This window comes from Microtus oregoni, unplaced genomic scaffold, assembly GCF_018167655.1.
Source record: "Microtus oregoni isolate MIOR12 unplaced genomic scaffold, Mior012 000008F_ref0000371, whole genome shotgun sequence".
NCBI classification, from domain to species: domain Eukaryota; kingdom Metazoa; phylum Chordata; class Mammalia; order Rodentia; family Cricetidae; genus Microtus; species Microtus oregoni.
Genome location: NW_024543067.1, coordinates 25,535,036 through 25,549,742, shown reverse-complemented (window position 1 = coordinate 25,549,742; position 14,707 = coordinate 25,535,036). Strand labels below are relative to the sequence as shown.

The following is a 14,707-nucleotide window of genomic DNA, read 5'->3' as shown; positions in this document are numbered from 1 at the left end:
AACAGACTGAAAATTTTCTCCTAGCTCCTTCTGTAGAGCTGGATTTGGGGATAGATGCCGATTAAATTTGATATTATTCTGAAATATTTTTATTTCTTCACCTATTATGATTCAAAATGTTGCTGGGTATCACATCCTGGGCTGGCAACTGCAGTCTCTCAGAGTCTGCTGCACAACTACCCAGGTCCTTGCGACTTTTGATTTTCTAGCGAGAAGTCAGTTATTCTAATATGTCTGCCTTTATATGTTACCTGGTCTTTGTCTCTTGTAGCTTTTAATATTTCTTCTTTGTTACACACATTTAGTGTCTTAATTATTATGTGCCAAGAGTGGTTTCTTTCTGGTTCAGTTTATTTGATGTTCTGTAACTTCTTGTATCTTGATAGGTGTCTCTTCTTCAGGTTAGGGAAAATTTCTTCTATGATGTTGTTGAAAACATCTTCTGTGCCTTTGGCCAGAGTTTCTTCTCCCTCCTCTATTCCTATTCATAGATTTGGTCTTTTCACAGTGTTCTAGATATCCAGGATGTTTTGTGCCTGGGTTTTGAGTTTTAGATTTAACATTTTCTTTGACTGAGGTGTCCATTTCTTCTACCTTGTCTGCGTGCCTGAGACTCTCTCTTCCATGTCTTACATTCTGTTGCTGAGACTTGCTAGGTTTTTACTGGACTCCCCAAATTCAAATTTTTCATTTCCATTTTCTCTCAGTTCGGGTTTTCTTAAGTCATCTATTCATGTCATTAACTGTTTTTATTATTTCATTCCACTACTTGCTTGGGTTTTCACAGACTTCATTTATTTACATTTATTTATTTATTCATTCATATCCTCTGTAAGATCCTTGACCATACTCATATGAGCTATTTTGAAGTCTTTGTCTTGTGTTTCTACTATATTGTGTTTCTTGGGGCCTACTGTAGTAGGTTGACTGGGTTGTGGCAGAGATATATTGCCCTGGGCATTGATGATTGCGTTTTTGCACTGGTGTCTAGGCATCTGGGTTTAAGGGGATTGTGATTCTAGGTGTTGATACTTTGTTGGTTGGCTGTTTCTGGGTTTCTGTTGCCCTCTCTGGATGTTAGAAGTGTGGTGGCTATGGGCTGTCTGGTAGAGAATACCTCTGAGTTACTGCTAGGTGTGGCCACTGGAGGTCCTGGGTAGAGAGTATTTCTAGTTATTGGAGCTGACAGGAAGGCGTGGGGATGGACTAGAAGAGGGGACTGAGAAGATTTTCAGGAATGAGTCCCCAGGGATTGGAGGTAGGGTGGGAGGACAGAGCCTGCTGCAGAGTAGGGGATGAAACCAAAGAGGCTGTCCTGGAGGATGGAGGGGACAGTGGGAGTCACCCACTGGAAGAGGTAGAGAGTTTTTCTAACTATTGGCTCTAGGGTCCGTGGGTCTACCCCTGTTCCCGAGGTTCATCTTGAGGACAGTTTCCGGCCAGCCAGCTAAACATCTTGCTTGTTTCTGTGCTCCCTCTGCCCTCCTGATGGTTAGCTATAGGGCATTGTTGACTCCACCTTGGGCATGGAGGGAATTCCATTGTGCAGCAGTTAGGTGTCTAAGGATTTTCCTAAACTTGAATGACCCAGGTCTCTTGGGTATTCTTTCAATCTCCAGGCCCTTACCCGCCTCGCCAATCATACAGTGGCCTGCGAACTGTACCTAGAGTAACGCAGGCGTTACAATTGGCGGTTGACACAGATTCTGGATAGATTACTACTTAATAAGTAAATAAAGAGTTAAAATTTAAGATGTTTTGACCAACATGTTAAAGATAGATTTTAGAAGCCGGGCGATGGTGGCGCACGCCTTTAATCCCAGCACTCGGGAGGCAGAGGCAGGCGGATCTCTGTGAGTTCGAGACCAGCCTGGTCTACAGAGCTAGTTCCAGGACAGGCTCCAAAGCCACAGAGAAACCCTGTCTCGAAAAACCAAAAAAAAAAAAAAAAAGATTGATTTTAGTATTTCCACAGCCAGTGTCTGAAGAGTCTGTTCGTGAACAGGGCAAAGCCTATGGTAATAGGTTCCTCTTCTTCTCAAACAAGAGGAAATCCAAACATCTATCTTTATGAATGTGTTTTTGTTGCTTCACTTGCTCAGATCTGTAGAGAAAACTGCCAACACAGTCTTCTCCATGTAGTTTCAAAAGCTGTTTCTTTCCATATCTGATCACAGGCCCTTGAGGAAACCAGACAGGACAAAGAAAGTGAAAGTGTCTCTATACTTATTTTTTCTCATCTGATACTGTTAATCTCACCAAATCAAGAATAAGGCCACTGACACAGTTTAAAGCTAAATTTGAAGCAAGCTTTAATTAAGCCAGGTGGATGGGTTCTGACCAGGTCCATACCCAGGTTCCTAGGAAATGACCCAGAATCAAGTATGACAAAGGCTTAAGAAGGAAAACCCACAATTCACTGTATTTCCCATCAGGTCCAATCCGGGGCAAGCGTACATCCTGACGTATTTCCTGCCTACTGCCCACATGTGATCAAGCTCATCCAGTGTAGATGGGGCAAACAAACTTGTTAGAGTGAAAACACGCGGCATTCCAGTAACTGTCTGTCCTTGGGCAAGGGGCTTGCAGGTCAGAGGCATTTTTGTTTCCTGGATCTCTAAGGCATAGTAATTAACACTTAAAATGTAACTTTGACTCTCACAGATACATTCTCAATATAGCAGCCTATCAGAATCAACTTCAGCTGATAATCTTCCAACTTCCGGGTGAGAAGATTTATTAAGAGCTTTGTTAAATATGGTACATCAAGGATAGAAAGATAAAGCCCAATTGTAAGAGTTTACTAACTTAGCAAATGCTGGTGGAGGCAAGAGGAAATGAACTTTTTGTCTGTAGGCTCTGGTGAGGCCCACACATGGGGCACAGGGATGACCTACATTTTTTGCATATGAGATTAATGTACACAAAACTTGACATCATATTATGTAAAAAATGGTTAATACATTGGGCAACCTGTGGAAGACTGGGGGGACATTTCTTTCCTGCTCTAGCTAGTTCCTTAATTGTTAAGGACTGGCTTGGAGTGTAACATACTCTTCCTTTTACCCATGCGTTCATCCTACTTCTGGGAGGTAAAATGCATTTGATGGGTGAGTTCAGAGCTCTCGTAGGGATGAAGGATGCAATTGACCGGGCTTTTGAACTGGTCACCCTGAGGACCAAACAAAATGGAATGCTAAAGATCAGATTAAGAATTGTCTTTGGTATTTAGTTTTAAGACATTTTTTACTTTTCCAAGTCTACAAAGCTTGAAGTAGGCCTAAAATAAGTCAAAGATTTTGTTCCTATTTAAAATCTCACTGTTAGAAGAGCCAGAAGCTCACCCAGCTGTTTAGTAGAATAACACCTTGCTATTAAAGAAGTGGTTCAATTTTCTTACTTTTTTCATTGTATTGTATGTGTATAGGTGTTTTGTCTGCATGTATGTCTGTGCACCGTGTGTGTGTGCAGTGCCATCAGAGGCCAGAGAGGACATCAGGGTCCAGGCCTGGAGTTACAGAAAGCTGTAGACTGCCATGTGGATGGTGAGAATCAAAACCGGATCCTCTGAAAGAGCAGCAGTGCTCTTAACCACAGAGTCATTTCTCCCACTCTTGAGTCTTTTCGAGGCAGAGTCCAGGTTAAAAGATTTCTTTGTGGCATTTATTGTTAACTGTATGTTTTTGTCAGCACGTGAACAGTACTGAAAATGAACAAGTTCACACTTGTCTGATGCGGTACCACTGTTGCAATGGAATGTGCCGCTTCTTTGAAGTCAACACTGAATGATGAGCTGAACGGTTCTTTACACCGGAACCAAGAGTTGGTTCTCATCACGCGGGTGACATTCTTGGCCTTGATGTCATACTCAAATTGCCTTGACCCACGGAAGAAATAGAAGAAGCCTAGAAGAAAGAGGCCTGGTTAGTTTTCTTGCATAGCGCTCACTGCTCCTCTGTATCAATTCTATGAATGCAGAATCCAACAACATTGTAAAGAAAGGAGCCACTGTGGAATTACAGAAATGGACTTTGCTTCCACCCCACCCCAGGCAAATCACTGAGAAGGAAGCCTAACAAGTTTCAGAAGGGTTTCTGAGTGTGGTAGCCAGACCCCCGCTGTCAGCTAGCTCACCCCAAGGCATGTCACTGGAAAGAAGGCCCCTCTGAGTTTGTCCTTGGACTCCCTACCCTCATTTCTATAAATCTGCAACACTTTTTATCTATTTCAGGATTTGAGGTTCTGGTTAGATATCATGGAGACAGTCAATTGTGGCATCAAATGTTTTAAAAATATTATTATTCTCCTTATAACTGTGTATGAGTACATGTGCCTGCCATAGTATACGCATGGGGCTTAGGGGACAGCTTTGTGGATTTGATTCTCTCCACCCTCCTTTACATGAGATCCGGTGATTAAATTTGGGTTATAAGACATGACTGCTAGCGTCTGTGCCCACTGAACCGTTTTACTGGCCCTCAAACAATTTTTTAGATCGTCGGTTATTTCATGGGTCCAGGAGATTGTCTTTGAAGACCCAGAATGTGGACTTCGTGCATTAACTTACCTAAGGTTCTGGGTTGAGGATGTAGCTGAGTGGCAGAGCATTTGTCTGCTACTAGTGGGGCTCTTGGTCAATCCTCAGTACAGTGAAGAATTGCAAGCTCAACAAAGCCTCAACCAACCAATCCAGCAACCAAGAAACCCAATTGCTAAAGAGTCTTTTAAAATCTCCTGGGTCTCACCCAAAATCCTACTGCCTCAGATACTTGAAACATAGTTTTTTCATACATGGATTCCAAGTTATGCATCTCAAGCTATATATGTATGTATTATGTCTATGTACATATATTTACATGTGTACATCTGTATGTGTGTTTGAGAATCACTGCCATCTTGTGAGTTCAGTTATCTTTCACACATTAGGGGCTCTTTTAGGTAGTGTCTTAGATCAATGGGGACTAAAGTTAATTTTGGATCTCTTTACATAGATATGAAGCAGCATCTCAGAGTCCAGTTCAGCACCTCCTGTCTCAGTTTGGTAGTGTGGACAGGGGTAATGTTTATCAACCTGTGTATGTTCTTGAGAATGGTAAAATTATACCAAAACTAAATGTGTGTTGCTTTCTTCTTTTACACAGTGGAAGCATCGACACCCACCTTTATGCTGGAAAACAGCGTCCACACGGATGCCAATTCCTGGGAAGCGCTTCACTATCCTCTGTGGGAACCCTCTGTCCATGGCTTGCGCCATCTCATCATACCTGCATGAGAAGATTCCAAAGGCTTGATGTCTGTTTGGTGAACTTAATCTTTCTACTGCTCAGTTTAGTGTCAAGCAGGTTATGAGGACTGGCAGAAGAAATCATCTAATAGGACCAATGATAAAAACATGGCAAAGATTGTTTGACTGAATAATCGTGTGTGTGTGTGTGTGTGTGTGTGTGTGTGTGTGTGCGTGTGTGTGTGTGTGCGCGCGGATGCATACCCAGAATTGCAAACGTGCATGCACATACGCTGCTGTACCCAAGTTTTGATCTAAGTCCTGGGAATTGAACTTAGGTTCTCACGTTTGTAAAGTAAGTGCTTTGTTGACTGAGCCATCTCCCCATCCCCCATTTACCATCTCTTAGAAACAGTAAGAACAATGCTAGGGGCTAAGATATAGTTTTGTGGACAAGAACTGTAAACCACCACCACTGACAAAACCATCGAGGAAAAGGGTCACCATCTGTTAGAGTAGTTCTCCCTGAAGAATTCTTAGAGCAAATGCCGGCTCACTTTGTACCTCTTCTAGATGCTTATTGGCTATACTTCTGTCATTGAAAATTTGGTTCACATTGATAGATCATTATTTTTCTTATTTTTTATGTAAACTGGAGGGAGATTATCATCCAAACATCTTAGTTTGGTAAATGCCACACACCAGAGATTGCCCTCAATGTGATCCACCACGAGACTGCAGATTGATTTTGGTTTTGTCTATGTAGGGTGATACTGTGGCTGATGACTTCCTCCGAATCACATAAAAGGGTTAATTGTCAGAGTTACCTCCAGCACCAGATGCCCACAAAAAAGAAGGTTTTTTTTGTGTCGTGGTCACAGACAGCTGCATCAATTTTCTTCACACGTCTTGGGAACCCGAGTGTGTGGATGGATTTGGGGTAATCAGGCAAGACAGCATACCCCCTGATCACCCAGAAGTTCTCATCTAGAGAGAGAAAGGGGTATCTTCAGATGTTTTCTGCTCTGTGTCTTACAAGGAAAAAGAGATGAAATGACTTGGGAAGTTTGGAAATAACTGGATATCTATTTCCTCAGCTCCAAGCCTGGTTATCTCATGCTTCCATTGATCTTTTTTCTTGTTCTATTTATTTTTATTTGCTAAATATGACAGTCGTATAAAGGGGAACATAGAAGTGAGATAGATTGTCTACTTTATTTGGAAGAAAAAGAATGGACTTCTATACTTTTTTTAAACCAGTACTATTTTTGTGTATGGATGCTTTGTCTGCAGTGTGTGAGCCTGGTCCCCGTGGTCTTAGTTACAGCATCTACTGCTGTGAAGAGACACCATGACCACAGTAACTCTGATAAGGAAAACATTTCATTGGTTGGCTTACAGTTTCAGAGATTCAGTCCATTGTCGTCACGGTAGACATGGTGGCATGCAGGCAGGTATGGTCCTGGAGAATCGGCTGAGAGCTAGATATGTTGTTCCATGGGCAACAGGACATGAACTTTCTGTCACACTGAGAGTAGCTTGAGCAAAAGAGACCTCAAAGCCCACTGCCACGGTGGCACACTTCCTCCAACAAAACCACACCTACTCAAACAAAACCACACTTCTTAATAGTGCCACTTCCTTTGGGGGCCATTTCCTTTCAAACCACTGCACCCATGGAGGCCAGAAGAGGTCATTGAATCCGTTAAGACTATTGTAAACTGTGGTGTGGATGTGGGACATCGAACCCGGGACCTGTGGAAGAGCAGCCAGCTCTCTTAACTGCTGACCAGCTCTGGACTGTCATAGTTTTTATCATATGTATTTCTTTCAGTGAGTTGTCGTAGCCGTAGAGAGAGCCTAGTTTATCATTACTTATGACAGGGATATAAATTAGGGGAAAAGCTCTGTCATTCAGCTTATGATGAGGACTGTAGTTGACCGAAATACCCACTGTCCTATTTAGGAAAGAGGAGGAAGAGCCAGGCAAGTTTACCTTTGAACACAAGAATCTGATCTCTGGGGCTTTCATAGGCAGCTTGAAGGTCAGCTGGCAGAGATGGCCAGAAGGAAGCAATTGACTCAAATTCCACATCAGCAATATCAGAGTAGGTCCTCCATAAGTGCCTGGGGAAATGCAAAACACTTCACACATGTTGTCCCAGTGTCTGAGTGCATCAGCAGGTGGCAGCCTGCTGTTTGTGTTTTCTGTGGCACTTGTGTGTAGGTGCGGTATGCATGCATGTGTGTACGCCTCTTATGTATGAGGGGCAAACATGTGACTGGTGTTTTATGCCTGGGTGCGGAGGCTGCAGGTTGCCTCTGGGTATCTTCTTTAATTGTTTTCCACTTCACTTATTGAGGAAGAGTCTCTTGCTGTGGTGTGCTGACATGCTTAGCAGCAGGCTCTCCAGGCAGGTGGGAGACATGGATATTAATAGATGCAGATTCCCAGGGTACAAGTACTCCCGCAGATATGAACTGATGTGTAAAGGTCCCCAACGTTTAACAGCAGCTTCCTAAAATCAGCTGTACATTGACTTTGAGACAATCTTCAGATCAATGTTCATTTTAGCCAAGAAGCTCTAGCAAGTTAAATTTGCTTAAAATACTTCGAATTAATTTTCCAAATAAGTGTGAGATGTATGCATATAATAAAACATTTGAATAGTATGTGCATTGTCAAATGCGAAGCACGTGGGATCTTACAGAGACCAGGACTTCCGGTTTACCTCCAGGTTCCTTTGAAAAGAGGGGTCTTTATAAGAAGGTGAGGTGTCAAGGGGATAGGTTTACCTGCCTTTAAAGAACATGACTTCTCTGCGGAAGGTAGTGATAGCATCCATAGCTAGGCCAGGGTCTGTACAGGCACGGGGCTCAGTGGCTTTCTTTGGCTTGGTGGGTGTCTTGGGTGGACTTCCTTCAGGGAGAAAAGAAAGACTATGGTGGGTTCAGAAGTCATAGGAACTGTGTCCACACCAGGCTCTTACCCAAGCCCAGGTTTACTTCATGATAATGTTTCAGGATGCAACCATCTGCGTTTCCTCCTCTCTGAAAAGCTTTCTGTTTAGTTACATACACATTTAGTTGCCCGATGCTGCTCACCATAGATGGATTGGATCCCGTCAATATCATCCTGGGAAAGTGGGTGTTTGCTAGGGTCCAGGGAGACGTAATTGGGAAACATCAAGGCTGTTTGATCATTGGAGTGAGAGAGCCCCAGAGAGTGACCAAATTCATGAGCAGCCACAAGAAACAAGTTGAACCCTTGATAAAAACAGAAAACATGTCTGTGGGAATTGACGAAGAAATTGACCTCAGCGGGCAGAGACTGGAGAGCACTCACTCAGAGATGAGTAGTATTGCTTAGCTGGCAGGGTAGGACACACTTTTATTTCCTGGAACCAGGAGGCAGAGGCAGGCAGGTCTCTTTATGTTCTAGGTTAACTTGGTCTACACGTATTCCAGGCTAGCCAAGTTTACATGGTGAGATCCTGTCTCAAGAACAAAGCAAAACAAATCAAAAACAAGTTGATGGTATTATTTTAAGAAATGGACCAGCCAGTTTTGGGACTGCTTGACTTTATACGATCATCTTACGTTCTTCTGTGGTCCTCCACCAACTGACTGCGAAAGTCCCAGTTTCTTCCTTTAGCCTAACAATCCAACCCTTGCCCTTTTCCAACCACAGACTCCTTTGCACAGCCCTTTGGCCTCATTTCCAGTCTCACTTTGATTTCTCATCTATACTAAGTTCTATTTTATTTTATTTTATTTTATTTTATTTTATTTTATTTTATGAGTTGGAGTCTCATGTACACCTGGTTGTAGCTGAGGATGATCTTAAACTCCTAACCCCCTCACCCCCCAGCCTCTCCTTCCAGGTGTAGGATCACAGCCATGCACTACCACACCCAGTTTATTCAGTCCTGGGGGTTGAACTCAGAGCCATATGCACAGCTGGGAAAACCTTTTCCAACTGAGCTCTCCTGCCCAGTCCTGTATTCGTTCCTCTTGCTCGGCCAGTGTATGCTGGCGCCTTCTCTCTACTCCAGAGGACTGTAATACAGCGGGCAGGTGACAAGTCCTCTGGAGCGTCCAGCCCATGCAGGGCTAAGTTGAGTTATATTTATCCTCTTTTTTGGGAAAACCAACCTTTCTAAACTTGGACCACAACTCTGGTCTTTTTAATAGTTCACCTCACATGTTTTCTTCGGCAGCTAGCTTGAAGCAATGTGTAATATGGCAATTAACACTAATTATTGGTTAAGGATAGTCAGATGGTGAAACCTTCCACCTCTGGCTCTGGATGTGAAAGTGAAGCTTGCTGGAGAAAGGTTGCCAATCCCGAGTTTGATAAATGCTTAGGCTGCTTCTTATAACTGGCTGAGCACGTGTACACTGGCTTTGAACCAAGATGAAAACCAGACAAATAGTGGTTGTTCCTCAGTAGAAGACAGACAGCAAACACACGTTCCCTCCTCCTCTCAGTTCTGAGTGCAACAGTCCTCCTCTGTCCCTTGTCTGTGATGCTTACTCATGTGGCAGGTCATGAACTCACCCCAGATTCCTCCTGTTGCCTGAAGCAAAGCTAGTGCTTACTTCTTGACCTGTCTCACAGCACTGGAGGAAATAGCTTCATGTGCCCAGTGGAGGGAGTGGTCAGGCTTTGTAGAAATTAAACCAACACAAGCAGGGTATTGGGAGCTCAGAGTCTGGTGTGATCTGCAGCTTTGCCTGCTGTCCATCAAGAAGGCCATGACTCTTACTTCCATGGGACCTTGGAAGTCAGACCCTGAGCCCCAACTGTGGAGGCACTGACAGGGATAAAAGAATGGTAACAGCCAGAAGCTCTACTGCAGCCTACTCCTTTGCTTAATAGCCACAGTGTCAGCAGAGTGGAGTTGGGTGCTTTGTTTAAAAATTTAACAGTACACTGAGGCTGAAGGGATTGGTCAGGAGTTAAGAGCACTGGCTGCTCTCCGGAGAATCTGGATTCAATTCCTGCGACCCACAGCTCCTGTTCCAGGCGATCTGATGTCCTCTGAAGGAATCAGGCACACGTGTGTTATATAAACATGTGTAGGAAAAATATTCATACGCTGAAAACAACACAAAAACTGTCCAGTGTAGTCAAGCCCATCAAAAATAAATAAATAAAACTAACATTCTCTCTTTAAGGGACTAGATCAAACATAAGAACTGGGTTTAATCCTTTTGCAGTTGGGGGAGGGTAGCTAATAGAGAAGAGCTATGATATGTGATGTCTTCTGTATATGTATTTAACGGTTGATAAATAAAGCTGTTTGGGCCAATGACTTAGCAGAGCAAAACCAGGTGGGAAATCTGAACAGAGAGATATATAGAGAAAGAATAGGCGGAGCCAAGGGGATGCCATGTAGCTGCTGAAGGAGAAGGACATGACGGAACCTTAGGAACCTTACCAGCAGGCCATACCCTCTGGCAATATACACAGATTGATAGAAATGGATTAATTTAAGATGTAAGAGCTAGGAATACATAGAATCATTGGCCAAACAGTGTTGTAACTAATAAATTTTCTGTGTGATTATTTGGTTCTGGGTGACCAGGAAACGAACGAGCAGTCTCCTACTACAGGAATACATTTTCAAATTGGTTATTTATGGGCCATATACCCACACAGTATTCTTTAACCTTGGGATTGAAAGCACCAGCCCTCTTAAGTTTTGTGGCTGTCTTCAAGCTACTGGTGACTGCAGCCATTGGTTTAGGGTGCAGCCTGGGGTGCGTATGGGTGTTAAGGAGCACGAATTGCTGCAAGGCTGGAAATTTTGAGCACACCTCTGGGGTTCATATAGCACACCTGGCATAGCTTTGCTACACAGTGGAGCAGCAGGCTCTGTGGCCATTCATAGTGCTATGTTAACGGGTGCACGGCTAAACAGCAAACACTCTTCTCACAACAGGACTGGTAACACCGTGAGTGCTCTGTTTGGACCAGACTACATGAGCACAATTATTATTAATAGTTGTTAATCACTTCACTAATGTGATCTAAGAATATAGAAAATTATGAGAGAAATTAGATTTGGATCCAAGAGGCAGCTAACCATACAGATTATTAATGTAATTTTCTCATAGTGAAAATTAGACTCACCTTCCCCATCCTTGGCTGTCCAGTTTTCATCTTCATCAAAGTGAGTATCACCACCTAGACCCAAACCAGGAGGAAAGGCATGGCCAAGGACTCCCAAGGGACCATCAAAATGACGAGGACACCAGCCATGGACTGAGATAGTTGATGGGGAGAAGAGTTAGCATCCTGAGATCTTAGAAATCGCCACATCCCCTCCCATTGCAAGACTTACCTCCAGTCCTAAAGGCTATCATGATGTCTGCAACCCCCTTGGAAATCTTGGTGAACATCAGTGGAGTGACCTTGCTCCAAACTTCTAGTGCTTTCCGAATAGCCTCATCCACATCAGCTCGTGTCATATCTGGAGTGTAGTTCATTATTCTGAAAAATAGGCAAAATTACAACAATTACAGATACATACATGCTCAAATGATCTAGCTATCATCTATATATCAAGTAGTGATCTATCTGTCTATCTGTCTATCTATCTGTCTATCTATCTATCTATCTATCTATCTATCATCTATCGATCTACCTACCTATTATCTATCTATCTTTCTTTTTTTTTCTATCTCACTTGTAGTTTACCAGTCACAGGCTGTAGTGACTTATATTATTGTTCTGTTATCTAACATTTGCTGCCACTTTATTTAAACAATGTAGTTTTATAAAACCTAACAGAGTTTCATTTCACTTTCTTTAATAAAACACGTTGACCAAATGCAACTTACAGCAGAAAAGGGTTTGTTTGGCTTACACTTCCAGGTTACAGTTCATCACTGAGGGACTCAGTCAGGAACCTGAAGCACTATGGAAGACAAAGTTTGTTGGCTCACTTCCGGGCTCATGCTTAGAGAGTGTTTCTCTTCTACTTATCTATCTTCTATCTATCTATCTATCTATCTATCTATCTATCTATCATCTATCTATCTATCTATCTATCTATCTATCTATCTATCTATCTATCATCTATCTATCTATCATCTATCTATCTATCTATCTATCTATCTATCTATCATCTATCTATCTATCATCTATCTATCTATCATCTATCTATCATCTATCTATCTATCTATCTATCTATCTATCTATCTATCTATCTATCTATTGTTTGTGTGGGTGTGCCTGAGGGTTTGTATGTGTACTACATGTGTGCAAAGGCATGCAGAAGTCAGAAGAGGGCATTGCATCCATTTGAACTGGGGTCACACACAGTCGACAACAGTGCATGGTCTTGTGGACATTGGGAATTGAACCTGGGTCCTCAGTTAGAGCATAAAAGCTCTTAACTAATTAGTTATTCCTCTAGCCCCTTAGCTAGCTTTCTTTTTTATTTATTTTTTAGTCAATCTCTTGTAGCCCCTTATCCTTAGATAGCTGAAAAGAAATGCCTCTTTATACTAGGACCCAAGATTTGAGATTTGGCAGCTTTAAAACACACACACATACATACACACACACACACACACACACACCACATACATATCTTACACACACACACCACTAACATATACTTACAGATACACCACACACACACACACACCACATATACAACAAACATATACACACAGATACATACCACACACACATCACAAACATGCACACACACAGATACACCATGTACACCTATACACCACATATACACATCATACACAGATATAACACATACACGCACACACACGCACACACACACATGCACACACAAGCAGCCATCCCATCTTTCTGTATACCTCATCTTGCCTCCAACATATTGTAGCAAACAGCAATGCTTCCTGTCCTGAGCTTACGCTGTAGAAAAGAACCTAGAGATTAGAGTCTCCTTCCCTAAGCCTGTGTCCTCTGCAACAACCTTTGGATTTAGTTTCTCTGAGGTTAAGGCAGCAGTATCAATACATCCCACAGCTTAGGTCTAACGTGGAGACAGCATACAGAGAACCCATAAAGTGGCGTGCATTGTGAGATGAGTTAGAAAGCCATTGTGATGGTTGCTTCTTGAAGATTAATTGTTTGGGTTAGTTTATGTAAGTTGGTGGAGATATTACCTGTATGTGAGGTTGTGTTTTCTCCACCCAGGCAGGGTGTAACCATATTGTCCCACATCAGGAACCCCACACCTGGGCATCTTCATGATCTCAAGGGTGTCTGAGTCCAGCTCTCCGGTCACTGTCAATCCAAAAAATGCTTGCATTTCCCGAAGTTTGCTGTCTAAAAGACTCCTGTTCTTACTTTGGACAAGATGACTCCCTTCTATTTCAAGAGAGTAGAACTGGTTGAGATATGCCTGGTCAAAATAAAAAAAATAGACAAAAAGAGGACACAGGCTACAGAAAAGCAAATATTCTCAAATGAAACTAAGTGGCCTGAGTCTCCTCTGGCAGCAGGGAGGATAAAAAGGAAAAAATAGCAAGGGTAGAGTAGGGCAGGCTGCAAAGGGGAAGGGGGGCGTCGTGTTTTCCTCCAGGGCCAGCAACCATTGACTTACAGGGGAGGAGAGTTAGCCAAACAATACAGTCCATGCAGTATGCATCCTCCACTAACATGAGCCACACGGCTTCTTCGGTGCCAATGCAGCTTATGCATTTTTGCTATTCCTTTTATTTTGTAAACTTCAGGAGATATCAGGGGTGATTATCTATTCCGCAAACTTACATGATTTAACCAAAAATATGATAAATTGACTGGCTTTCAGAAGGAATTGCTAAAGCCACATGCTTTTCCACATATATACATTCATATACACACATCTATACGTGCATACACACATTTGTGTATCTCTCTTTGGACATATACATACACAAGCACATATAGTTTATGTGCATAAAGGGTCTTAGATTATACATTTCTGCAGTTTGTTGTCCTGAAATGTTTTTATACAAATTTCTATCCTTGTAAACGGATCCTTTCTCCTCTCCTGTTGGCCCCTTAGTGACCACAGTTTGAAGGTGGAGCGAATTCAATCTCCTTCCCACTGCCCCTTCCCTTCACCTCAGACCAGTCATGTCTTTAGAGTTAGATACATGGAAGGGACCACATTCTTCTGAGACCCTCTGGGACTCTGCAGGAATTTGCTATCTTGGAAGGTCCTGAAAGAAGCCATACATGGAACATTTTATTGTCAGTTGCTAATAGCATGCGTTGAGATCCTACCTTTGCCAGTTGATCGAGTCTGCCATTTGTGTCCTTGTGGTCTGGAGGAAATGCAGAAGAAAGTGCTATAAAATTCAATAGCAGAAGGCCCTTCATTCCTGCCTCTCCAGTTAAAGCTTCTTCCTGTTTGCATGGGATATAGAAAGCTCACAGTGAGACGTGGCATGAACTATTCATTTAATTAATAACAGCAAAGGGCACTTGCCACGAAGTGTCCC

General features: G+C 42.6%; 1 protein-coding gene across 1 annotated transcript; it reads right to left on the bottom strand.

Annotated features, from left to right (window-relative positions):
- Positions 1 to 3,669: 3,669 nt before the first annotated feature.
- Mmp27 (matrix metallopeptidase 27) lies at positions 3,670 to 14,621 on the bottom strand. Its single transcript, XM_041657681.1, has 10 exons — positions 14,490 to 14,621; positions 13,385 to 13,623; positions 11,575 to 11,723; positions 11,364 to 11,495; positions 8,330 to 8,491; positions 8,021 to 8,144; positions 7,221 to 7,351; positions 6,052 to 6,211; positions 5,161 to 5,264; positions 3,670 to 3,905 (listed from the first exon to the last, which is right to left on the bottom strand). The coding sequence occupies exons 1-10, from the start codon at positions 14,583 to 14,585 to the stop codon at positions 3,670 to 3,672; spliced, it is 1,533 nt and encodes a 510-aa protein (XP_041513615.1). The 5' UTR covers positions 14,586 to 14,621.
- Between the last annotated feature and the right edge of the window lie 86 nt (positions 14,622 to 14,707).